Genomic DNA, 27265 nt, shown 5'->3' with positions numbered 1-27265 from the left:
TTCTTGTTTTGTCACGGAATCAAAAGATAAGAAAGGATTATTTTTAAACACGTATCCTACGTAAGATTTAAATTGTCTTCTAATAACTGACTATTCTTTAGGCAAGAACTTAAAAGCCTTAGTAGGTATTATAGAAAATTGACCTATTAGCCTACTCCTCCCACTAAATGGTAGTGAAACAGATTTTTTTCTCCGTAATTGGGTGTTGCCAACACAATTCTAACTGGATTACATTTCTCGGCGGGAATAGGGGGTGAGTAAAAGCTGATCTCCGTCACATGAGTAAGGAGTGGAATGTCTTAAATGTTTTGGCGAAGAAATGAGTAGTGTGGAAACTCCGAGTGCTTGGTGTTGTTTTGTTATTTGATACTTTCAACCTGCTTTCAACAGAATATTTCTTCCATTGAGAAGGAACGACTCATATATGCAGGCAAGTTGCTCAATGTTTGTTCATTTTCCCCTTCTCTATATAGAAAGGAAGAAAGATAGAACCCACATGTGTAACATTAATCACAGTGTAACGGGGACCAAAACTATGGCAACATTGTTGGACACACATTAAGTTACAATGTCACCAGTAAAAGGATACGACTGTTCGGACAGTTCCGATTATTACCCACTAAGGCCACCTTGTTGCGGCCACTATATCTTAGAAATCTCGGAAGTTAGGGAGATGAAGCTCAGCATTATAAACTTCTCATTAAAAATAAACATTTTCAAAAATTTTGCTCATAAGGAGGGAAGGGTATTTCTATAATATCCAAATTTCCCTTTCTTTATTCAGAAAGTGTCGAATGTGAGGGTTCGCTACAGATATGAGGGTTTAGGTATGAAATTCGGTATTTAGACACTTAATTTAAAATAACTGAATATATATTTCAGCGTTTACGAAAATACCGCTTGGGGATGAGATGGGGACATTTCTATAAAATTCAAATTTACCTTTCTTTATTCAAAAAGTGTCCAATGCGACGACTGTCTTAATTTGGAGGTGTGAACTTTGATACATAAACTTTTAAGAATAAGGGAACATCTTTTCAGCGTTTTGGAAAATTCTGTTCCAAATTAGCGAAATTTCTATGATTTTCAAATCTTCGATTGTTTGTTCAGAAAGTGCTGAATGTGAGGAATTATTTAAGTTGTAAAATTCCTTATATAAACACTTTAATTAAATATAAGGGTATACATATTTTAGCGTTTTCGAAAATTTCTCTTCTGAAGGAGGAAAGGGAAAAATTTCTATTCAAATTACCGGTGTTTGTATTTAATACCCGTGCCAGGAACGGGTACTTCTGCTAGTTTTACATATGGCGATATATGTTTTTTGGAAACACAGAAACGTTCTGGAGGTGATTCCTGACACTAACTAGGGAAGGTCGCGTGGTGTTTGACTTCATATCGATACTATGGTCAATCGACTAGTTTTTACATATGAAACAATTACACAAACGGAAAAATCCTCGATCGCAAGCGTGTTTGAATTACGAGCGGTAAAATTTCAGAATTAAATAGATTTTGCAAAAAGTTTGAAGCAACTATTTTTTGAGGTACACGCTTCATTTTTTATATGGGTGTTTTCTTGGGTGCCCGGCACAGTGGTGAGGTCAAAACATACGCGATTTGCAAGGGCACTTATTGTGGAGGAGGTGAAGGGTAATAGCGTCTTACAACTTGCAGATTGCCTTCTGTTTGGCACACCGGCTCGATAGGCTGATAAAATGTATTTGCTATCCCTATTCGACTGTATTCTCATTCAAATGTCACTTACCTGTGTGGCCACCTTCAAATTGAACAATGACATTTGTCACTGAAACGCTTGGCCGCTGAACTAACGTGAAAGGAACTCCAAACCCAGTCGGTCTCTGCTTATGCATTGTGCAAGATGGTGTTCAATATATCATCGCTATCTTTTTTTTTTTTTTTTTTTTTTTCCTTTCTTTCTAATTTTTCAACGGATTTTAATGGCGATTGTCGGATAATAGTGGCCAAACTTCAGCGAATATTTTACGATTTTCGCGGATAAATGTGGCCAAAAGAACAAACAATCGGTTAACGACGATGATTTTTTTTTTTTTTTGCTCAATATCCTCAAATATTCCCTGGAGTTTGACCAATATTTTCCCATAATCGGCATTTCAATTCATTGGAGAGAGAGAGGGGGGGGGGTAGGAAAACGACAATGTATTGAAACACCGTCTTCCGCAATGCATAAGCATAGGCCGACAGGGTTCGGAGTACCGTTTAGGATAGTTCCGCGGCCGGCCGCTCTGGTGCTGCGCTATCTGCTTGAAGCGCCAATTCCGCACGATTGACTACAAATAAAATGCCGATGGTGTAAACTGATATTGGTATCTACTGTCAGTGCCAGCCTGTGGTAGATAATTTATTTAGTTTAACTTCGTTAACAATAAATCGATTTTTGTTTTCCATATATGACATGTTGTAGTGCATAAAGTGCAAAATATTTGATGGAGAGCTGATCTGGGCAAAATAACACATTGATGACAGAGCCTTTTGAGAAAATATTGGTCTCACTCGTACCTACAGAAGGCAAGAACATCACAATATATATTATCATAAGATTGGTTATGAATAACACGACGCTCTTCATTGAAATACGCACGCCTGTCCAAGCTTTTCGAAGACAAATGTCATAGTTCAGTTTGAAGGTGGCCGCACAGGAAAGGGATATTTGAATGACAATACAGTCGAATAGAGGTAGCAAATACATTGACAATTAGCTTATGGACACGGTGTGCCAAACAGGAGGCAATTTGCAAGTTGTGAGACGCCATTAGCCTTCACACCCCACACCTTCCCAAATAAGTGTCCTTATCATGCCAATTGCATATTTTTCAACTCTCACCGTGCTGGGCACCCAATACCAAAAATGAAACTTCTATCTCAAGAAATGGTTACTTTAAGCTTTCTGTAAAGTCTATTCAATTTTGAACTTTTAACGTTCATAATTCAGACACGCTTGCGATCGAGGATTTCTTCGTTTGCGTAATTGTTTCATACGTAAAAACGAATTGATTCAGCAATAGTATCGATATGAAGTCAGAGTAACACATCACGACCTTCCTGGTAAGACAAAACGTATAGACCAACTTAGTTTGAAGGAAACTGTTAAAATTCAAAAGAGGAGGTAGACATGTTTGATTGAACTGTCGGAAGAAAACGGACATGGAATGAAATCTTTAACGTCCCACGAATATGTCCTTCAGACTAATGAAAAGTTAATTGGTGGAATGAGAAGAAATCCGAGATAACCCGTATCTGAACACCATACAATTCCGTGTGGAATTGTAAGAAATCCGAGATAACCCAGGACGTGATGATGTCCACCGCAAATTCATATGGCCTATGGCCGAACCAGGAACCTCTCGCACTAAGGTGATCTACTGCTGAGCCACCATAGGCCTACTTAGGAAGAACAGCTAGGATTTCGATAAATGCATTTGTCCAGTAAATACTGTGTGTGATGTAATAATGTAGAAAAATTACTATCACAGAGTTCATAGCCTTCTACATCATCCGGGATCGGTAAGTGAATTGTAAGGAAATTACAAATTCTATAAATAGTGTATGTATATATCATGTAGCAGAATTACTAAAAGAGGAAGTAATTCACATAGATCTCTAATGGTGGGAAAATTGTCAAAGAGAATTCAAAGCTGCATAAATAAAAAACTCGTAGCCAGATGACAAAAGTACGTTGCACTGGCTGGGGACAATGTCAAAATATCTACCGGATGCTCCTCGTATTAGCATATTTCACATTACGATGTAATCATTTAAGAGAATTTTAAGATCAGTTCTACAAGACCTTCGTAGACAACAACAGTGAACTAAGTTGTATTGGATATGTCATTGGACCACAATAACTATTTCTTTACTTTTAAAACATTTGATAAAAAGTATTCTAAATTCGAAAGAAGTTGATGCTGGAAATAGTTCAAGATTTTCTTATCTTTCACATACTTCTGGACATAGAGAATATATAGGGCACAAAAGGTAGTAAAGCACCTCGAACGAAACACGACTAGGAAAGATACAATTTCCGCTAGATGTAGCTAGTTTGTTGCAAAAGTGAAGGTGGCACATTGGGTTGAGGTACTGAAATCAAGGTGGCAGTGAAAGAATAAGAGAAAAGGAGACACGGGAAACAAATGCAGTAGAGAAGGCAAAACTGTGTAGGAAAGAGTTCAGTAGTGCATTAACTTATAAACCTGAGAGTGAGGGCAGGAAAATTGGTAGAATGTTTAAGACTTCGATAATAATTACATACAAATCTGCGAACTGCCAATCATACATATACATATTTTCTTTTATTTATTGTTTGTAATTAATTTTTCATACACTGAAAAGATGCGTCGATCGAAAAACAACATTTATATACATATCCTTTTTAGTTCTAAGAGTGTACTTTTAGCTTGAGCGATATACTATGAATTTTTCGTGTTGAAATTGCGGGTGGCTATTCCTAGCTGAAATGTTATACTTTATTTTTTTCCGTCATTGAACTTTAGAGAATACCAAAGGAATTGCCCAGTTTCTTTAAGTTACCCTTTCGTTGCCTCTGCACCAAATCTAATTGTGCATTAATGTTATCTTATTAAAAAATAAAATTAATATTGTTGGAAATGCTTTCTTTTAAAAATATAACTAGAAGAAATTAAATCATACTAAAAGATGAAAATATACTAATATATATAATAATACTAATAATAAAAATACTATATATATTTAAAATAATTTTCTTCACATCAGATATACTTTTTTAAACGTTTTAATACACGATATCTACGTGTATCTACGTGTACTAAAACGTTTTAAAAAGCATATGAGCTCTCCCTGTGCTTTTCAGTCGTGCATAAATAGAATTGTTTTCTAAAGAAATTTTCTTTTAACTTTTTGGTGATATTTTTCTTAACCTTGTAGTATGATTTGTTTACGAGGGTCATTTAGATTGAAGTGGTTATATTCCTTCGATATAGTCCCCGCCTGCCTGGTGAACACACCGTTAAGAGCCCCCGTTTGTGAGAGGATTTCATGAAAGCGCCCTAACGCATGAACAGTGCTGAGAATATCACGAAAATGTTGTTCCCGAAATGATTCATTTAAGGGAACAAATTAAAATCATAGGGGTTCATCTGTGCAATATGACGGGTGCTTCAGTACTTCCCTGCCCCATCGTCATTAGAGAGTCGTACCGTATTGGCAGTATGAGGGGGTGCGGTGGTTCAGTAGTAGAGCGTTCACCTTCGGTGTTTGGGGTCCTTGGTTCCATCCCAGCTCGCGCCGTGTGAACTTCGTGGTGGACAAACGCCGTGCTTGTGGGTTTTCTCGGGTATCTCCCGTTTCCTCCCACCTTCATTCCACCATGTCACTCATTCCTCATAATCACCGTCTCCTTTAGCCTAACCGGCATAATCGTGGGACGTAAAACTCAAAGATTTCATTTTCCTTTCATTTCTGATATTGTTGAGAAGCAATATTGATCCAGACGGCATGGGTTGTCGTTTGCGTCGCAATGCAGGCCGCGTATGGTAACTGAGGTACGAGGCATTTACAGTAACCGTAGTGGTAATAAGATGACATCATGACCTTAACATTTACTGGCTGTTAGACCTTTTTCGATCGTGGGGATGCTGGATGGCGCCATTCACTGGACTGACGTTTCAATTCTGGTTCATAGGATCTCGCCCATGTTTCGTCAATCGCAGTAATGCGGTGCAGAAAACCAACATTGTACGTAACATTCAAGGTGTAAGCTGCGTATTCCCATCGGTGCCACTTTTGCACCTCCATCAGGACATAACGGTACCCATATGGTTTCAACCTTAGACCGATTCCATTTCAAATCGTACAGGTAAACCACAATTGGTCCCCATCATAGTCTCAGATTTATTAATATTTTTTTTTTATATGGGATCTACATGCAATATTATTAAACCCATATTTTTTCTTTTTGCTAAAAAAAAAAAAAAAATCCTTCGATATACAGCCTTCCAAAATGGCTGCACTCCTCTCGGATTGCTCGAAAAACTGAAAAACATGTCAAATTAAAAGTTTTATTGTAGAGAAACGAGTGTACTTAGTAACATAATCGCAATAGCAGGAAGAGTATAAAGTTGTATATTTCGGTGGAAGGACAAAATTCGTTTATTGGTCCAATGAGAATTGCGCAATTCACTCGCAATGTTGCCAACTTTGGTGAATTTTTTGCTAACTTCAAACATTTTTTTTTCTGTCCTCACGAGCAATATCAACCATCTGCCTCTAGCATCGAAATCTACTCCATAAGGTCTCTTGAAAATGTAAAGGACTTATGTTTCTGATTATTACATTCCACGTTATAGCATGATGAAAAGCCGAAAATTTCATCAAGACGCCATGTTTGGACGCCATTTTCTCAAAAACCCCACCTTTTAAAAATCTAAATTTCTTACATGTATTGGAGAAGTACCTACGTATTTAATATCCGTTAATCGTTCATGCGGCTTCAGCCCCTAACATTCGCAATTAATTATTGAAATTTCGATTTTTGTACTTGGAATATAAATATTTCCTATGGGCATTTAGGTCCTATACACAAGGCGATTTCAAAGGGAGTATGAAAATTTTGAGAGATGAATCCTGACATCAAATCCAGTAGAAAAGTTCCTATAAACGTGAGTCGAATTCCTCTTCGTTTTCGAGTTACAGGGTTTCCAACACGGGACCCAAAATCGGCTCGCGACAATGGAAAATAAAATATAAATTTCGCGTTAAATCAGAACTATGTGTTAAAGTTCAGAAAGTTGATTTGTATCAATATGATAATTTTTACGTGCGTTGCAATTCGGTTGGCAGTGTTGCCAACTTGGTAAAACTTTTATTTGTTTCCAGACACTTCCTGGTTTTTATTTGATATTTGGTATTCATTAATGATTGTAAACATCACATGAAACACAATTTTCCCCACATCACCAGTTTTCGAAAACTTACATGTATTTCATTAAAAGGTTTATCTCGTGCGTTATTGATAGTTTGCAACGTTAAGTGTTAATTTCACTTGATGTTTGCCATCATTAGTAAAAACAAAATGTCGAATAGAAACTACGTGAGTGTAAGTTGTTGTAATAATAATAATAATAATAATAATAATAATAATAATAATAATAATATAAAAAGAAGAAGAAGAAAATTTATTTTTTATTATTGCAAAACCTCTCGTAACTCCACGCATCAAGTTCGAACTTGTTAAAGTTCTGCTGCAACCACGAAACAGTTTATTACATGATTCGGTGTCGTGAACATCATCCTGGTGTTCTCTGGAACCATGAAAATTGTTTTCACTGGTAACATGACATTGGAGTGCACTAGTTACAGTGTTTGTCAGAATAACAATGAGAAGTCCTATTACAGTGAGGACCTATTAAATGTGTTGATTATTCTAAAAGGCATAAGAGGATTGTGTACAGAAAGAATTCTTGAGAAAAATGTTATCTTGCGGTAAAATATATGTATTGCGTACAGCGCGTCTGCCAAAACGTAGTACAGTATTAGGAGAGGATGGGTATTTGTGTAAAAAGTGATTTGAATATTTACCGCGAACAACGTGAATATGTGTGAGATATTTGTGACCACGGAAGAAAGTGTAAATATGAAAGTATGCACCAGCAAGATAAAGAATTTGTTCCTCTGAATGTAGATTTGGAAACCATTAACCAGACAGTTAACATGCTAAACATGAATGTGTCGCCATTAAAACGGCCGTTATCGGTGAAACCTAGACTACGGTGAAGGATTCACCTCTCAAAATTTTTCATACTTCCTTTCAAATCGCGTTGTGTACAGGGCACAAATAATCCTCCTCCCCTAACAGAACGTTTGGGCAGACACGCTGTACGCAATACATATATTTTACCGCAAGATAAAATTTTTGTCTAGAATTCTTTCTGTGCACAATCCTCTTATGGCTTTTAGCATAATCAACACATTTAATACGGTCCTTACTGTAATAGGACTTCTCCATTATTATTCACACAAACTCTGTAATTAGTGCACTACAATGTCATGTTACCAGTGAAAAGTATTTTCATGGTTCCAGAGAACACTAGGACGATGTTCACGACACCGAATCACGCAAACTATCAATAACGCACGAGATAAAACTTTTTAATGAAATACATGTAAGTTTCGAAAACTGTGATGATGTGGGGAAAATTGTGCTTCATGTGATGTTTACAATCATTAATGAATACCAAATATCTAATAAAATCCACGTAGTGTCATTTGGAAACAAATAGAAGTTCTACCAAGTTGGCAACACTGCCGACCGAATTGCAACGCACGTAAAAATCATCATATTGATACAAATCAACTTTCTGAACTTTATCAAAGCTTTAACACCTAGTTTCTGATTTAACGCGACATATATATATATTTTATTTTCTATTGTCCCGAGTTGATTTTGGGTCCCGAGTTGGAAACCCTGTAACTCGAAAACCAAGAGGAATTCGACTCATGTTTATAGGAACTTTTCTACTGGATTTGATGTCAGGATTCATCTCTCAAAATTTTCACACTCCCTTTCAATTCGCCTTGTGTATAGGATCTAAATGCCCATAGGAAATATTTACATTTCAAGTACAAAAATCGAAATTTCAATAATTAATTGCGAATGTTAGGGGCTACAGCCGCATGAACGGTTAGCGGATATTAAATACTTAGGTACTTCTCCAATACATATAAAAAATTCAGATTTTTAAAAGGTGGGGTTTTTGAGAAAATGGCGTCTTAATGAAATTTTCGGCTTTTCATCATGCTATAACGTGGAATGTAATAATCAGAAACGTAAGTCCTATGGAATAGATTTCAATGCTAGAAGCAAATGGTTGATATTGCTCGTGAGGACAGAAAAAAATATTTGAAGTTAGCAAAAAATTCACCAAAGTTGGCAACATTGCGAGTGAATTGCGCAATTTTTATTGGACCAATAAACGAATTTTGGCCCTCCACCGAAACATACAACTTTATACTCTTCCTGCTATTGCGATTATGCTACTAAGTACACTCGTTTCTCTACAATCAAATTTTTAATTTGACATGTTTTTCAGTTTTTCGAGCAATCCGAGAGGAGTGCAGCCATTTTGGAAGGCTGTATATCGAAGAAAAAATGTTTTTCAGCAAAAAGAAAAAATATGTCTAATAATTTTGTATGTAGTTTCTTATTTTAAAAAAATAAACTAAATCTGAGAGAGTCGTGTGGACCACCCTGTACGATTTGAAATGGAATCACTCCTTACGAATGTCGAGATCGTGTATGTCGGAGATGAAATATTCAGTTCATCAGCCAGTTCACTACACGTTCATCTCCGATAAGGTTCGAGCAATGTTAGCAGTGCTTCCGTATGATAATTGATCTGTAGCCGTTCGAATATGGGTCCCACCTAGTGTTGTAAAATTTCCGGAAATTTTGAACCGGCTGGTATAAAACAGTTTTTTTCCGGTTTCTTTCCGGAAAAATTGGGAAAATAACAAAAATCTTTGTATTAAGGTTAGTTTTACTAGTAATGGAACTTTTTCTTTTTCGAACGCGTGAAAAATGTAAATTGAACAATTTCAATATTGTGAGTATCTAAAAAAAAGCAGCATTTGAAAATAAAACTGTTGTAATTATTCTTGAAAATTAATAATCTGCACTCATTTCCTTTATGTGCCATTTAGTCGTTTACTCCTGGATGGGCATTAATTACAGAACTTTTACAATTGCATACACATCTACCGTTATGAAGTGTTTCTGTTGCAACAAATAGTTCTCTTAAATGAAACTGTGCTCTTTGATCTGGTGAAATTTTGTTAACTTTAACCAAATTATTACTTAAAAGAAAGAGCAGTAGACAAATTTCACAAATACTCATGCACTAAGACATTTAATTACTATTATGTAATATTCAAATACAGACTTTAATATAAATTTTATGTACAAAAATTTGTATGTAAACAAATACTTGTTTTCTAGTGCAACAAATTATCTATGAAAGTGACTATATTTATAACTTAACAACTCCTGAATCACCAGACTGATCTCGATAAAAATTTTCAACATAGATGAGGTTCGGGCCTGGGATGGATTTTATCATTTCACTTTGAAAGTGCAACTTGGAGGAAGGAAGTGCGTATATATATATATATATATATATATTGAAAATTACCGATCTTAGTTTCGAACTTATAGTTTTCGGAGTTGCTGGGATGAACAGTGACATGGGGGGCGCGGTGGCTCAGTGGTAGAGCGTTCACCTCTGGTGCTTGGGGTCCCGGGTTCGATCCCAGCCTCCGCCAAGTGAACTTTGTGGTCTACAAACACCGTGCTCGTGGGTTTTCTCGGGGTTCTCCCGTTTCCTCCCACTTTCTTCATTCCACCATTTCACTCATCTCTCATCATCACCGTCTCCTTTAGCCTAACCGGCATAACCGTGGGACGTAAAACTTAAGATTTCATGAACAGTGACATTTCCGATAAAGCTTAAATTTAAATTCAGCACTGCAATTTGGGGGAAGGGGAGGGGAGATACATAAAATGATCAAAAATGACTTATATTTGTGTTAGATCCATAGCTTTTGTGGTTGCTGAGATGAACAGTAACACTTCCGATGCTGTTTAAATAAAAATTCAGGCCCGCAACTTAGGGGAGGGAGGAGGAGAGATATAAAAATGATTGAAAATAGCCAATATCAGTATCGAATTCATAGTTTTTGGGGTCGCTGAGATGAACAGTGCCACTTTCGAGCCCGTTTAAGTCCAAAAATATCCCCGCAAACTGGGGGAGGAGGGAGATATATAAAAATGTTGCAAAATGATCGATATTAGTGTGAATCCATAGTTTTCAGAGCCGCTGAGATGAATAGTGACATTTCTGATGCAGTTTAAATCCAAATTCAACGCCGAAACTTTAGGGAGGGGGAAGGGGTGATTATATATATATATATATAAATGATCGAAAATGATTGATATTAATGTCGAATCCAAAGTTTTCAGGGTCACTGAGATGAACAGTGACACTTCTAATGCCGTTTAAATCCAAATTTAGCGCCGTGAACTGGGGGGGTGGGAAAGAGGAGAGATACAAATGATCGAAAATGATCAATATTAGTGTCGAATCCATAGCTTTTGGGGTTGCTTTCATGATCAGTAACACTTCCTATGCCGTTTAAATCAAAATTCATCCTCGTAACTAGGGGGCGGGGGAGAGGAGGAATATATATAAAAATGATCGAAAATGACCGATATTAGTGTCCAATCCATAGATTTTGGGGTCCTGAGTTGAACATTAACACTTCCGATGCTGTTTAAATCCAAATTCAGCGCTGCAACTTGGAGGAGGGAGAAGGGGTGGATATATAAAATTGATCGAAAATGGCCAATATTAGTGTCGAATCCTGGGTGGCTGAGATGAACAGACACTTCCGATGGCGTTTAAATCCAAATTCATCCCACATTAGTTACTCCTAAAGGGGGAAAGTGACATGTAAAAGTAATTGAAAATGACTGATACTAGTGTCGAATTCATAGTTTGTGGAGTCCCTAAGTTCATTGGAATGAAGACAGCACATGCAGAATAGCACAGGCTAAACAAGCATCAATAGGAAAAGAGGACTAGTAACATCAAGAAATGTGTTGCTGGACGTTTGTAAACGATTTACTAAGACACTGGTATGGAGCATGGCGCTGTACGGATCAGAGACGTGGACATTGAGAAACGCTGAAATATTCAAGCTGGAAGCATTTGAAATGTGGTGTTGGCGCAGAATACTGCGCATATCATGAATAGAAAGGAAAAGGAATGAAGACGTACTAAAGGAAGCTAATGAAGGACGACAGATCTTGAAGATAATAGGAAAAAGAAGAAACAGCATGCTTGGCCATCTTATTCGACACTCCGATTGGATCACTGTGCTGATAGAGGGAAAGGCAGAGGGAAAACCAAGAAGAGGAAGACCAAGGATAGAATATCTAGATGCAGTTACGAAGAAGAGGCCTTATCAAATTATAAAACAGCTCTCTCAATTGAGAGAAAAGTTTTAAAGTTTCCATGTTGCCTACCAACCTATGGTTGAGGTGAACAAGAAGTAGTTCATTGGTGACAGTTCTTGTGCCCTTTATACCCAAAATGAAACATATTTTCCCCGTGCGAAGAACGGGTATTAAGTTAGTCTTTAATAATAATAAACAGAAATTTCACATGTTAAATTCTTCAATACATTTGTCGCTGTTCAAATTTACGCACTTGTGCGACGTGTGTGTGTTTATACATAAATAAGAGCATTTCTCTTTTTGAGTTGCTCGAAAAATACAATTACAAATAATAGAGGGATTTTTATCAGAAATCAGAAACTAAAAAATAAAATTAAAAGCTGTTGCTTTAAGTATTTTTCCTGCTAGCGAAATTCGTTGTATACATACATGCTGCAGACACGTTACAGCAAATAAGATTAGTATCAGGCGAAGAAATAGTTTTTAAATTATATTTTCTGGGCTTTGCTAATATTTCCAAACAAAAGATTTTTTCTAATGGGTTCAAAATTTCCGGAAATTTTACACAGCACAAGGACAATACATACCTCCGTAAAATATATATATTTGATTTTAACATACTGGTATTAACTAAAATGATTTTGGCCCTGTTATTTAACACTTCCCTGCCATAAAACGGTAACTTTATAAGATTACTTAAGATAATTTAAATACGTCTATATTAATCTAACTAGGATTATATTTTAGTATCTTTTGTACCCATAACTCCATTCTATCACAATGCTAACTTTAAAGGAGTGGTACAAATATATTTGTTGCCACAAAATTTCCCTATTCTAATAGAAGAAACATAACTAATCAATGATCTTAACTGTAAACTAGTTTTCATTTTAAAAGCATAATGTAGTAAAATATTCAGAAATTTCAATTTTTCCGTATTTTTCCAAGCTCGGGAAAAAAAACTGTTTTTTCTACCCAAAATTTCCGTTTTTTTTTCCAGGCCTTAACACTAGTCCCAAGATATTCTTTACGGACTTTTGCCCCGCCTGGAATGCTGCAACCCATCTCCAACCAGCCGATAAGACAAAGAGAACACTGTCGTTACACGCCTCAAGTAATCGTATGTGAATATGACGTGCATTTCGACGTCGTGCCACCTGAAACTTGAAAACACGCTGTTCTGCACGGGTAAACATTACTTAGGGCAATGTGCCACACGCGCTTCGCTTTAACAGCATTCATTGGCCATACACACCGTAAGAGGGAACACGTCGACCCTTTGCAGGAATACTACGTCAATCATCTGTCTCCCGGGCAAACGAAAATCGAATCACAGAAATATATTTACTTCAGCGTAAATGATCATCGTATTTCGTTTAATTAAAAGGCCTTGTTTTTCTTAAATTTTATTTTAATTTGTGCTTTTTAGTAATAATGCATTTTCTACCGTTGTAGAATTTTGTTCTCCTTTCGTACGTACTTGCCTGAGACTCGGTGTCTTTTAACACGATAATTTACCTAAGGAAGAGATCCAAATATTAAAAAGAGGGGGGAATAAGAAATGGAACTAGACTGCAAAAGCATCAGACGCTCTAAATAATTTGTTATGGTCAATTATAATCAATCGCGCCCAATGGCTTTATAGTCTTTGACCCATTTGTTCGTTTTACCCACTAAAGAATCTTTTTGCGCACTTTGTTGAAACATTAATTATATTATTTCTTACCCATTTCTTTCTTTCTCGTGACGGTAGGAAAGAAGAAAACATGATGATCGTGAAAGAAAATTTTATATATATGTAATATAAAATATCAAATTCGAGATTTCAACTGATTTACACGTTTCATGGCCCCTAAAAGCCGCAAGAGTGTTTTGTGGATGTTCGTCCGTTCGTCCCGACATAAATGTGTTCACTCGTCAAGAGGCAGTACCGTTCAACGTATCCGCACCAAATTTTAAATTTAAGGGTTTTACGAGATTCTACGGCGGGGTTCCTCCCTAGTCCCAAAATTAAGGGTGGAAATAAAAATTGCTTCCTGAAACGGCTCTGTCTATTTATTTATATTCCGTACATCAATATTTCATTAGCTTCCTCACAGTGTGATATAAGTAGTTTCTCTGGGAAAAATTCTGAAGAGGTAGATTACTCTTATGGGTGAGGTTTTTTTTTTTTTTTTTTTTTTTTTTTCCGGACAATTTTCTCAAAAACCACATACGTGATTTTCATGTTTCCTAAATATTTCATTAATAACCTGACAATGTGCCACAACTCTTTTACTCTGAAAAAATCTATATAAAGAGTAGATTACTCTTGGGGGTGAGGTTCTCGGGCGATTTTTTCCATATTTCATTAATAATCTAACAAAACAGCATAACTCATTTGTCCTGCAGTAATCAAAAGGGGTTGTTTTCTTTGGAGGGTAAGTTTTCCGGGAGATTTTTTTCAAAAATTACTCAGGGGTTTTGTTTATATTTAATAAATAAATATTTCATTACTATTCTTACAATATAGCGTACCTCGTTCATCTTGAGAAATCCACAATGGGTTGTTTATTCCTGAGGGTGGTTTTCTTTTCGGAAATTTTTCTAGCAGTAGTTTACTTTTTCAGACGAAGTTTGACGAAAACACGCTATATATATATATATATATATATATATATATATATATATATATATATATATATATATATATATATATATATATATATATATATATATATATTCGTACTTCACAAATAAATGTTTCAGTAATAACACTGGTCAGCATTTTGAAAAACGTTTCGGTTGTTTGCAAACTAATAAGTGATTCTAAATGATTTTTGGGCGCTGATTACAGAAACAACATCCATTTATGCCTATCATGTCAGGTTTTCTTACAATTTACAATCTTTATTTCGAACACTACTATCATTTCAATATACGTATATAGTATTATATAATTTCGGAAGGCACGAATAATACTGCAGAACAATGCTATACACACATAATATTATCATAAACCTTATTTCTAACGGTATAATGTTAAATACACTTACTTGCGCTGGTCCTCAAGTTCATTGAGAAGCCACTTGTTCCTTTTTAAATGCACACCTCTTTGTCGTAACTGTCACGATCCCTCTTCATCATCCAACAATAGTCTGCTAACATTGTGATACTCCATCTGCTTTGATATCTGCTCTTCATTTCAGAAATATCTTTGAACTATTTCCCCTTGCTCTTCACTGACCTCACAAAGATTGGCAGGAAAAAAGTCAAGATGAGAATGTAGAAAATGTATCTTGAAGTTCATGTTACACCCAAGTGCGCGAAAATAAGCCAACATATCTTATACAATATTGTTACATAGTAAGGGTGTTTCTTGTTTCCGAGAAAGTTACCTACAACATTTTTGAAACTTAACCAGGCGTTCTTTTCCAATTCGGTCATTGAATTTTCAAATGTGTCATCTACTAACAGCTTTCTAATTTGTGGCCCTGTAAAAATATCCAAAGTCAAAGTAGTTTAACAACAGCATGTCAACACAATACAAAATAACTGTTTATATTAATTTTATTCACATTCAGTTGCAAAATGAAAGATTTGTAACGTAAAAGTACATGTTTACATGGCTCCATATATTGACAACATCTGAAACAACGCTTTCTTCTCTTAAATTAAGGAAAGTAATACACTGTAGTTTTGTGCAAAAACTGTACGTGATAGAAACAAACAGTCTTCATTTTCGGAATGAACATGTCAAAATTATTAAGAAACATCTATTGCCTTCGAGACAACCGAACCTATGCTGAACAGTGTAATTGCAGCATAACGTGATTTAGTTTACGAAATTACAGCGAAGAAGTTCAGTGCGGTGGTCCGTACCTTTTATTTACTTTTTGTTTGGAAATATTTCACAATCAGTTAGTTCTTGAAGTTTATCCCAGTTTCAGAATCTGAAACGTAATTTAGGAAGATCCTCTGGATGTCATACTGTACATGCCACTACCTGAACATTTTTGATTGCATAACGGAATAGGAGGTGTAGTAATGCTGTTAAAATTTTCGAATAATTATCCGAATAATTGTTCGAAGAATTATTTGAATGGCGTATTTTGTTCGAATATTCAAAGAAACCATTATCCGTATGATTAATTATTCGATTTTTAACAGCAGTAATATATAGTTAGCCCGAGAACACTTCTAAAATTGCTATCTACTATCAGCCACGTGAAGATATTCACATCCAACGTTTCGAATGCAGACATTGCATTCATCTTCAGGGATGCTGATGAAGAGACCAGAGATATGAAGGCATGCGCACGCACACACACACACACACACACACACACACATATATATATATATATGGTGACTACTTAGGGGCGGAGCTATGAATGGGACCTGTGATTGGCTAAGGGGAATGCTGGCTCCTTACTAGCTGTTATTGTGGCTATGACAAATGGCTTTGTTGAAGGCCTGTTTTTTTGTTCCTGAAAAGGGCCGACCAAATAGCACTGAGTTGAAACCCATTGTCTCTGTTGAGACTTTTTTTTTTTTTTTCACTGTTCATTTCTCGTAGCCTCAACAGCCAATTCAGGAGCAAGCATTTTCATCAGCCAATTACATACCCCTATTCATAGCTCCGCATATCTTTTTTTTCCTCAGAATCCTTGAAGATGAATCCAATGTCTGCATTCGAAACGTTGAGTGTCAATATCTTCACCTGGCTGGATAGCACGAGAACACTTATTAAAATCACGTCGCCAGGAAAAAATCAATTCTTGTTTTAGTAGATAGCAATATTAATATTGTAATTAATTAAGCAAATATATAGAAATAAGTGCAAGTAACAATCAAATATCGTGTTATCACCCGACTTACGTCGCTGTGCTAAATTTTATCATTGTTTCGCGTTGGAAAATGAGTTAAATTAATGTTGCATTCTTTGGGGACACGGTTGAATCATTGTACGTTAAAGAAAAAACATGTAATGAATATTCTCTTTTAGCAAACATTTCGTTCTTGCGTTTATGTTTTTTGCATTTTCTGACTTTTTTAGCTGATCATAGCATCGAGGAAAAGCATTTCTATACTTAGATTGATATATACCTTTTATCTTGTGTCAGGAATCACCCCTAGTCATTTCCATTGTTGTTTGGAAGCATCCTGTGTGTATATGTATTACCCTATTGAACATACTGAAGTATTTACGTCTTTGCACTTAACAATACATGGAACATAATACTTTGTCATTGTAATTGTTTCATATTTTTGTCGGATATGTCTAAAAATAAGACCTTGTTTTTTTATTTTTTTTATTTTATTACTGATGGTTAAAATTTTGCATTATCTTGTTTTTAGTAGCATACTAGCTGTTATGCCCGTTTCTCGCACGGGTCAGATAAAATATCTGTGTCAACAAACTAAACAACAAAAGAAAAATTAAACATTTCTAAAATTGGATGTATTTTGTGTGAATGCATATCCGACAAAGTAGATGTGTTTCCATTGGGATGACCTTAATAGTAAACACGGTTTATACTTAACACAACCATTAACTAACCTGTTTTTAACCACAATAAAACCATCTACTACTAAACAGGAAAAAACAACGTGAATGTAGACAAAACTATGGATTTCACACAAATATCAGTCATTTTAGATTATTTTTACGTCTCGGCACCCTCTTTAGTACAGGCCCCGTTCCTTAGCTGATGGGGGCTAAATTTAAAAGTAAACACTTTCTTGAGTTTCACCATTGAGCTCAGCGACCCCGAAAACTATGGATGTGACACTAATATCGTCATTTTCGATTAGTTTTACATGTCTCGGTAACCCCCCTCCCAGCAGGTGGCCCCGTCCCACATACAATGGTAGCTTAATTTGAAAGTCATTGCTAATGGAGGCGTCACCATTGATTTCAGTTTTCGTGGTCGCTATTGATTTGACACAAATATCGGTCATTTTGGATTAATTTTACATGTCTATGCCCCCCCCCCGGTAACCTCCGGCCCGCATACAATGGTAGCTGAATTTGAAAGTCATTGCTAATGAAAGTGTCACCTTGATCTCTGCGACCGCGAAAACTATGGATTTGACACTAATATCGGTCATTCTGGATTATTTTTACATGTCCCGGTATCCCCCGCCCCCGGTGACCCCCGGCCCGCAGTCGAAGGGGTGAATTTCGAAGTTAATGCGATCAGAGTTTTACTATTGATCTCAGGACCGCGAAAACTATGAATTACACACTAATTTCGGCCATATTCTACTTCTTTTACATGTTCCGGTAAATGCCCCCCCCCCCTCTGAGATCCCCTGTCTCGAAATTTAAAAAAAGAAAGATTCGTCTTGGTCTGGGACCTGGACCAAGGCACCCGTGACCCACATTTGGTAACTCTCGTTCTACTCGTCTGGTCCCCAGGCCGCAGACAGACACACAAACAAACTCTTTATTTTATTTATATTAGACTAAGTTTTAAGTTAAGCAATTTACTTTCACTTGTTACGTTTTAAACATATCACTGGCATGCAATTAACTGTCTGGCAATTTCACTTTTCCTTGACCCGATCCAAGTTTCCGTGGCATATATTTAATTTACAATTTATAGAGAGTAATTCATCTATATTATAAAAGAGAACGTACAAAACCTTTGTTCCCTCATCACGCTAATACGGCTGAACCAATTTCTTTTATTTTTGGGGGGTTATTAGGATTTGGACCCTAGATGGTTTTTATCATATCACTTTAATTTTTAATTACCAGTGTCTTGAGATAATTGACCATTCAAGTGTCCATACGTACAAATCCTTTGTTATTAGTTCATCATAGGTATAAAAATAAACGTATTTATATGCAACCCGCATGACCGTGTCACTCGGCGGGTTAACATAACTGACAGGCGCTATAAATCACTTGAAAGCGAAAAAGTAAAAATTATCTAAGTAACAAAGTTTATTGCGTTCCGGGGTGACCGCAGCGAAGCGGGGTGAACGCTGCTAGTTTCCTATAAACGTATATTCCATGTGCGAAAAACGGGCATTTTAGGTACTTTGTGATAATTCTGAAACCATCATTGTATTTTCAGCGATGTCTGTAGACATTATATCTTCTTCTTTTTTAAAAAAAAAAACTTGTAAATAAATGTAATGGCTCAGACTCCGGTCCATCGTTGCCTGTTAACTTTCTTTGGTACTATTTGAGCACACTGGCGCCAAAGAGCATTAAGTAATTTGAAGATGAAACTGATAATGTATTTAACTTTCTTCAATGTACCTCCCAGAAAAATTGTTTCTCAGTAATCTATAATTTTAGTTAATTTTGCTTCTGAATAAGTAATTCTTACCGTAACTCTGAAACACATTTCTTTGTGGAAATAGTGTCGCTATTCTATGTAGACTCTTCCTGTGTTGGCGCATGGCGATACTCAACCTGGAACAGGTCAACTTCAGGGGCGCCACAGATAATTGTGTTTAGATATGGGAGGCAGCCTTTAGTAGTAGTAGTAGTAGTAGAAATAGTAGTAGTACCAACAGTAGTAGTGGTAGTTGGTGGTAGTAGTGGTACAAATAGTAGTAGTAGCTCGGATTCGGTAAGTTAGGTTCTGTTGTCTGGCTCCCATTATCTAGACATAACCCCACCATTTTCCTTTCAAAACATTAAATAGGTTAAGAAGAATCTGAGCATAATAATGATACCTGTAAACTTTAATAAAAATGATTCTTAATGTTCTCCGTATTCTTAATGTGTACCACCTTACTGGTGCACATTCTAGAACATTTTCGAACCTATAGGAAATATAACATGCTGGCACATTCTACAACAATTTCGAACATTCTGGAACATTCTAGAACATCCTGAATAATTCTAGAAGGTTCTAGAGCATCCTGAAAATTCTAGAACATTCTCGAACCTTTGGCAAACTTCTATAACAGTCTGTAACATTTTCTAAGATTGTTGATAATTCTAAAATTGAACCCATTTTTTAGCACAGTAACACCGTTGCTAGGGCGTTTTCTCCCTCTAGGATTCCTGCTGGTCCAAACCAAAACCTTCTTCATGGATGGGAGATACAGGGCTACAATGCCATATAACTCCCATGGGGTTTCGGAGCCTTTGTAGCACGCACGGATAAACCACACTTACTTTGATTATATATATTGATTGATTTAGTTTGGCTGTGTATATATCCCGTACATAGGTAAGACTTCAAGATATATTAAAGAGCTTGCTTGTCCGTTTCCGCCCTCCTTACAAGTGTGCAAAGGTACTTTAAAGTGAAATGTATTCATATTTCTGTAACAAATTTATGTTTAGAGTATCAATATATATATATGTTTCTAATGCGAGAAATTTATATATATATATAATATTCCTGTTCCAGCTTTAATTTGGCAGTTGATGAGAGCGTACACATTATCTATACTGACTCAGCTGGCCAATACAGGAAGTCCAATAGTAGAAAAGGAAATCGTGCAGTGGGTGAACAATAAATTGAGCCGAGCTAACAAGAAAAGTGTTTTACGAAGCTTCCAAGTAAGTATTTTTGGACTTATAACATAGTGATGTTTCCACACATCGAACTCCTGCTGTGCTGTCCACCCAGTTAACCGCATCCCAACTAAATGCCTGGAATATTTTCTTTCAGCTTCAGCAGCGTTTGTTCCGAGCTTGAACTGATGAAGTATGCATGTTTTTTTGTGACTTCCATGTTGACCTATTCTGATATTCCTGTTTCTGTAGCGACCACAACTAGCAGGGTACAAGAGGAAACCTGTAGTAACATGCTACGTTCCTTCTGTCAGATCGAAACAAAAGATACAGTGAGCGCGTGCACGGAAACAAGAGAATGCTTTTTTAGTACAATAGTTTCACATGACTATTCTATCAGGCCTTGTTTTCATTTTGTACTAAAACACAGTAACACACTGAGCAAGGCTGTGAGATAATATGTAATAATAATAATAATAATAAATAAAATAATAAAAGTGATTGTGTTTTTTAACATTATCCATTATCACATCTCCTTGCTCAGTGTGTTGTTGTGTTTTAGTTTTACATGAGTGTGTATATATATATATATATATATATATATATATAATTTATTAGTCTCATTACAATGAATAGGTATCCAATAGTCATATTTATTGTTAATTTAATATATTGATTGCCTTGTGACTCATCTTGTCAGTTCACTTCTTGAGACCAATGTCCCATTGGTAAACTACTCGTTGTGAGCAGCAAAGCAGAAAGGGGTTTAAGAGGTCGAGTGAAGCAAAAGATTGGTCATGAACATAAATGATAAGAGAAGGCAAAAATGACGGTACCCAATGTGATCTTACAGGCGTTTTAGTGATTGAAACTCTCCTGTCCATTCTTTTGTGTTTGAGATATGCTAATCAGTCAGAAAGTTAAACATTGTACAGTCATGTCCAAAATTATTGTTGCATGTTTATATATATGTTGTTGTAGGAATATAATTTGATAACGAATTTGCCCAGTATTTCTTATAATGTTAGTATGTGTATAATCGGCAAAGACATGGATGTGAAAAATTTCATGTCAGAAGAGCAGTAAATAAGAACAAGAAAATGAAAATAAAACTTTCTTGTCCATTTATCGACATTTTGTTTTACTTATTCTAATTTTAGTATTTATAATCCTTTTCCTATAAAATTTATCACAAATGTACATTTCCCAATTATACACACAGTATCAGTATTAAGTGTACCCTGGAAAATCATCATCAAATTATATTCTTACAAGAAGACAGTTATAGATATGCGACAATCATTTTGGACATGAATGTACGTAAGTGTATGAAAATACAGTTCTACTGATCGTTTTTATTTTCTTAATTCGTAGTTTTTTTTTAATTATTTATTAGGATCCAACTCTTGGAGATGCAACAGTTGTAATTGACCTAATCGATGCCATCAAACCTGGTACTATTAATTATGATTTGGTGAAGCATGGAATGTCGGAAGAGGTAATTTTGTCTTTTTCTTTCATTATTAGTAATTCTGTTTGATGAAGGGTATGTATGGTATTATTAAATAAATACAGTACCGCTAAACACGAATTCAGTAATGTGACTCATGGTGGTTCAATGATCGGTCAGTCGTTTTAGACATTAGATGGTCATAGGGACGGTTTCAAAGACTGTGGCTTCTCTAAATTCACTCTCATTTTTCCCACATTATCATTTCATCGATTATTTCGTTTATAGTTTCTCTTTTAGCTTGCTAGCAATTCATAGATAATCGCAAATTCTTATAACTTGGAAAATTTATTTCTTGCTTGCTTCGATTCAGTTTCAGATTCTTTTGTATCGTGAGTTTGTAGACCTGTTCTCGTAGTGGTTTTTTAACTTTAGTAATTTTTTTTGTCCTTTTCTTGTGTAAAACCTATTCTGAAATCACTACATTTTTATTTCCGTGAACGTCATATAATTATATATGAAGTTTTTTTTTATCGTTTTGAATGCAGGTAGACTAATCTTAGTGATTCAACATAAATGATGTTGCGAATTGTAGAAGCAAACGAAAGTTTTTTAGCTCTAGATTCTCATCACCTTGTTCCTCACTAATTTTAGTCCGAAATTACAGGAGTAATTCTTAAGCTTTCTAGAAAACATATGCTTTGTTTTATGATATATATATTAAGAAAGTTACTCTGAAACACGTTCTTAAAGTTCGGGTAATTTATCTCCTTGCACATGACAGAAGTCAAAGAAAGAGGGTTCCATTGAAAAGCCTGAAAGGAAGCATGCGTAGAGTGTTTCATGGAAATAGAACAGTTTCAGGGATGTTTCGGACAGCATGCTTTCACAAGAAGCAGTGAATTCATCGTTACATTCATAAAAATCCAATGAAAAGATATAAGTGTAACCCGAGAATGAACGTACCCGTCATACACTTGGATTAGTTCAAAACCCAAACAATAGGAGTAACTCACTAATCTTAAGCGAATCCAGCATTGCTTCATAAACATCAGAAAACTAATACGAAATTTCCACGGAACATATTTTTATTATTCCAGAAGGAGAGACGTTATTTCACTTAGTTATTGAGAGATTTCAACTCCAAGTGCTGTGATGTCTTGCAACTTTTTAATTCCAATAATTTTGGAACCTGTTCTTTAAAATTGGGAGGGAAACATACCAGTGAAAATTTTCTTATTTTTAAACAATTAAACTTCGGAGTTTTAAAATAAGGGACTTTTTCCATCTTTCATTTGCTTATCTTTGATTATCAGTCGTTAGTGATGGAGATGATTTGAGAAGCCTTAAACAGAATATTCACTGCATCTTAAGGTTAAATGTTACGTTGGTTAGTGCTGGAAGTTTCAATGCCATTATGTATGTGTACAAACTTACAAAATAGGGTTGATTTTATGCCTTTACGCTTGACGGATTTCATTCGTAAACAGTTTTTTTTTTTTAAGTTGGAAGAATGAATATGCAAATGTCATTAAATCCGATTTAAAGAACTCGCTGAGCAAAACAATATATTTATTGTAAAAATTATTAACTTATAACAGTTTCGCCAACTATCCACTTGATTTCATCTGACATTATCAGACACTTTTGATAATGTCTCATGAAGTAAAGTAGACAGTTGGCAAAATCGGATTTAAGTCTACTAAAGTAAAGCTTGTACAATGGGGGGGAAAATCATCATAATCTTGTTAATTTAATGGGAGTTCCATTGGAACACATGGAGACAGAGGGATGCACACACACACATACACACACGATGCCATATTATTCTCTGCTATATAAGCATATGAGTAATTCTAAACAATGGTCAGTCATGTTTTAAGAAGAAATAGGTATGTTGAATTAATTTATTCATTTTTTCCTATTGTAATCGCTACAATCGTAATGTTTATATATGTTTAATGGATTAAAAGATGTAAATATTATCCTGAATCAGAATAATTTTGTCCCTGATATTTTTTTTTTCTTTTCACCATTTTCTCGCAAAAATTCCCTGTATGTTAGAATCAACTTAGTAATCTGCAACATTTACATATCCAAAATTAAATCGAAGTTTACATGTGGGTAGAGATGTATAATTAATTTATATTGAATTATTTTAGGACAACCTAGCTAACGCCAAGTATGCAATATCAATGGCCCGAAAATTGGGAGCAAGAGTGTATGCCTTACCAGAAGACATTACTGAAGTGAAACCAAAGATGGTAATGACAGTGTTCGCATGTTTGATGGCCATGGATTACATTCCTAACATGGATGTAAAACAGTCTTAAAAGTATGTTTGAGTATGTCAAGTGAATTTATTTGTTTCTTGAAGATTGTCAAATTTGACAGTAAATAAAAATTAATCTGTGATCAAAATGTCATAAGATATGATGACAGACTCAGCTATCATTCCAATATTGTATGAAGATACTTCATTCTAACGAAGATACGTAAAATAATTGTAATATCATATAAAATATGATCATAAAATTTGTCGAATTAATTACATGTTACCTCCTGTGTGTGTGTTTTGCGTGGATGAGTGTATAAACAACTACATAGGTATAAATAAATTGTACTGTATTCAATGTTGGAAAATTTAAAATTAAAATTATATATATATGTAAAGAGTTCTTTTTTAAGTTTTTTATCTTCAATCTAAAAGTTGTTATATTAATGTAAACATTAACAATTATTATGTTTTAATTATGTTAAAAAAATCTTAGTATATGATCTTCATATGAGGAAATAAAAAAAGTAAACTTACTATTCAGTTATGATACAAGCAAAGAGAACATTCCTCTGTAGATGTTTCGGTGCAAATTCATGTTGAATTGTCAATATATATATATATATATATATAAAATAAAACAAAAGTAATGTACTATGCAACCTGCAGTATTAACCGACGTATTTTCTTTCCTCTTCATACATATACTGTTAAATTGTGCCACACATTTGAAAACATTCCATTTTTAGTGCTTTCAATAAGGAAAGTGTGTTCCTAAAACATCAATTTGAAAAGTACAAAGGCCTCTTAATGTGTATGAGATGAGTCCAGATGTATATGGTTAAAATGTCTGTGCTAAAGAACATTTGAGTGTTTATGTGATGGATGCCATACATTTTTTGATACAACACTTTTTTTTTAACATGTTAGATTTCTTGCAGATTAAATCTGAATACCTGGTAAGATCACTAAGAGTTCTTGTGAATGTGTTGACACAAGCTCTGTGACGGTGATAACATGTATAGTGTGCACAATTCCTTCATATAACGTTTATGTAAGGAACTGAAGTTAATATAATATTATTGCTGTTAACTTGTATGAGCCAAACTGCAGGCGTTATATGTATTTAATTGCAGTATTAGAGTAATCAGGCTGGTAATTAGGTTGTGGCAAGAGTTCCAATGCTTCAATTCAGTTTTCCAAATTTGTGTGTGTTAGTGATGCATTTTCTATCTTAATAACTGAAATAAACAAGACTTATTTTAGATACTTTTCTACATACAATACAGTAGATGAATCCAAAGAATTTTTGACAATGAATATGCTATATACATACAAATATAATACAATTTTGTACTTTATGGAAAGTAACATTGTAGGAGAGAGGGAGGTCTGGTGATGGTTTTTGTTTTTCGGTAACCCAATTAATTCTGAGAAAATGTTAAATTTTAGTACAAAGTAAAAAAACTTCTTCCAATATCTTTCATTTTTTTTATTATTATTATTATTTTCGTGTAAGTTAATTTTATGAACAACCTTTTTCCTTTCTTGCATATAAATATATATTGTTACCAATTAACAGTTTCAAACATTAGCCTAAAGTTTACTTTCAGTTATAGTTTTACAATCATCTAATATAATTCTTAAGTGTATAGTTCATATTTAAGAACAGGTTTATATATAAAAATATTCGAAAGGTCCCAATATTTGGATGCTTTATAGTGCGGTAATTTTCTTCTGATGTTATGTCCCTGTTTCCTTCAGTGACGAAAAAGAACCAGTAGTCTTGTTAGTAAAGGTAGAAGTAGAAAATATGGAAGATATAAAAATGGATGTAAATTTATCATTTTATTCTTCAAAAAGTATTTTTGTACTGCTATGTTTGATAGGTCTTCCGTATTGTGGTTGAAACCTTATCTAGTTATAGTTCTTGACGTAAACTGTTCTTTTGTTTGCATTCTCTATTAATTTGTACTTATAGTTCTTGATCTTTACAAGCAACATATTTTGTAAATATAGGCTTCCAAAGAGTCCTTTTTTTTTTTTTTCTTTCCTTCAAATTCAGTGAAACTTCTTTTCTTTCTACCATAATGACTGATATATAACATACCGATTTTTTTAAAGTATATTACTGTGACTTACAAGTAGTGATTTCTGCGGGACCAATACTTTTTTAAGCTTATATTTTGAATTAAAAAATTATATTGTGTACGATGTTTGTTTTTATTCGCTGTTAATATAATTTGAATGAAATTCATTCAGCATTTGTAAAGATGTTACATAAAATAAAGTACATTCGCTAATCTGTAACTTTTTTTTTTCTATTTTGGAATGTCTGCCCAAAAGGTCGGTATAGCATGGTCGAGCTTGATGCAAAGTTCCCAGTTCGTTTCTTGATTATCATTGCATAAGCTTTCTTAGGTTTTTTCACTACTGTTAATAACTTATTTCTACCTTTCAAGTTCTACGGGGCATAATTAAGATACACAATACAGCTAGAAAAATACTTCGTCTTTGAATCAGAATGGTTCCACCATGAGGTCATTTAGAACCAAATCATAGCTTCAGGTGTAATGATCTTACGCAGCCCTCCTCGCCGTTCTATTGTCTAGCTTGTGCATTTGCTGCGCTGGTTCCCGGTTGGATTCCCGGTGGGGAGAACATTAGAATTCAACGCATTACGTGTCCACCATGAACTGTAGGTTCACGTCTCATATAGCCTCGATGCTGAGAAAAGACGCAAATTACAACCTTACAACGAAACCATTGCTTGCTCATATTTATCTTTTCTAAAGCTTGTTATGGTCACTGAATGTTTGTTCTGGATGGAGTGTAAAATCCGAATTTTAAAGAGCTTTGTCTTAAAGTGTCAGTGTTTTGATTGGCAATAAAGACTTTAGGAGCGAAATAATGTTCGCATGTGATTTAATTTCACTATGCGTATAGGCTCAGTGAATTTTAGTACATTGAATTGTTGAGTTGATTTTGAGTTTAACGTCCCGTTCAGCAGCGAGGCTATATAAGACGTGGACCTACTGATTA

At 35.0% G+C, this 27265-nt stretch overlaps 1 protein-coding gene across 2 annotated transcripts in view; it reads left to right on the top strand.

Annotated features, from left to right (window-relative positions):
• Fim (plastin-2 fimbrin) overlaps positions 1–26533 on the top strand; it is a 163740-nt gene extending 137207 nt beyond the window's left edge. For both annotated transcript variants that reach the window (XM_081762903.1, XM_081762902.1), the window contains exons 10-12: positions 20392–20543; positions 21895–21996; positions 24111–26533. In XM_081762903.1, the coding sequence (XP_081619029.1) occupies positions 20392–20543; positions 21895–21996; positions 24111–24281 (425 nt within the window). In that variant the 3' untranslated portion in view covers positions 24282–26533. The remainder of the gene's footprint in view (positions 1–20391; positions 20544–21894; positions 21997–24110) is intronic.
• Positions 26534–27265: the final 732 nt, after the last annotated feature.

Source organism: Thermobia domestica, chromosome 6 (assembly GCF_964235325.1).
Source record: "Thermobia domestica chromosome 6, izTheDome1.hap1.1, whole genome shotgun sequence".
Lineage (NCBI taxonomy): Eukaryota > Metazoa > Arthropoda > Insecta > Zygentoma > Lepismatidae > Thermobia > Thermobia domestica.
The sequence above is the reverse complement of the archived record's forward strand: the minus strand, read 5'-3'. Positions and strand labels throughout refer to the sequence as shown.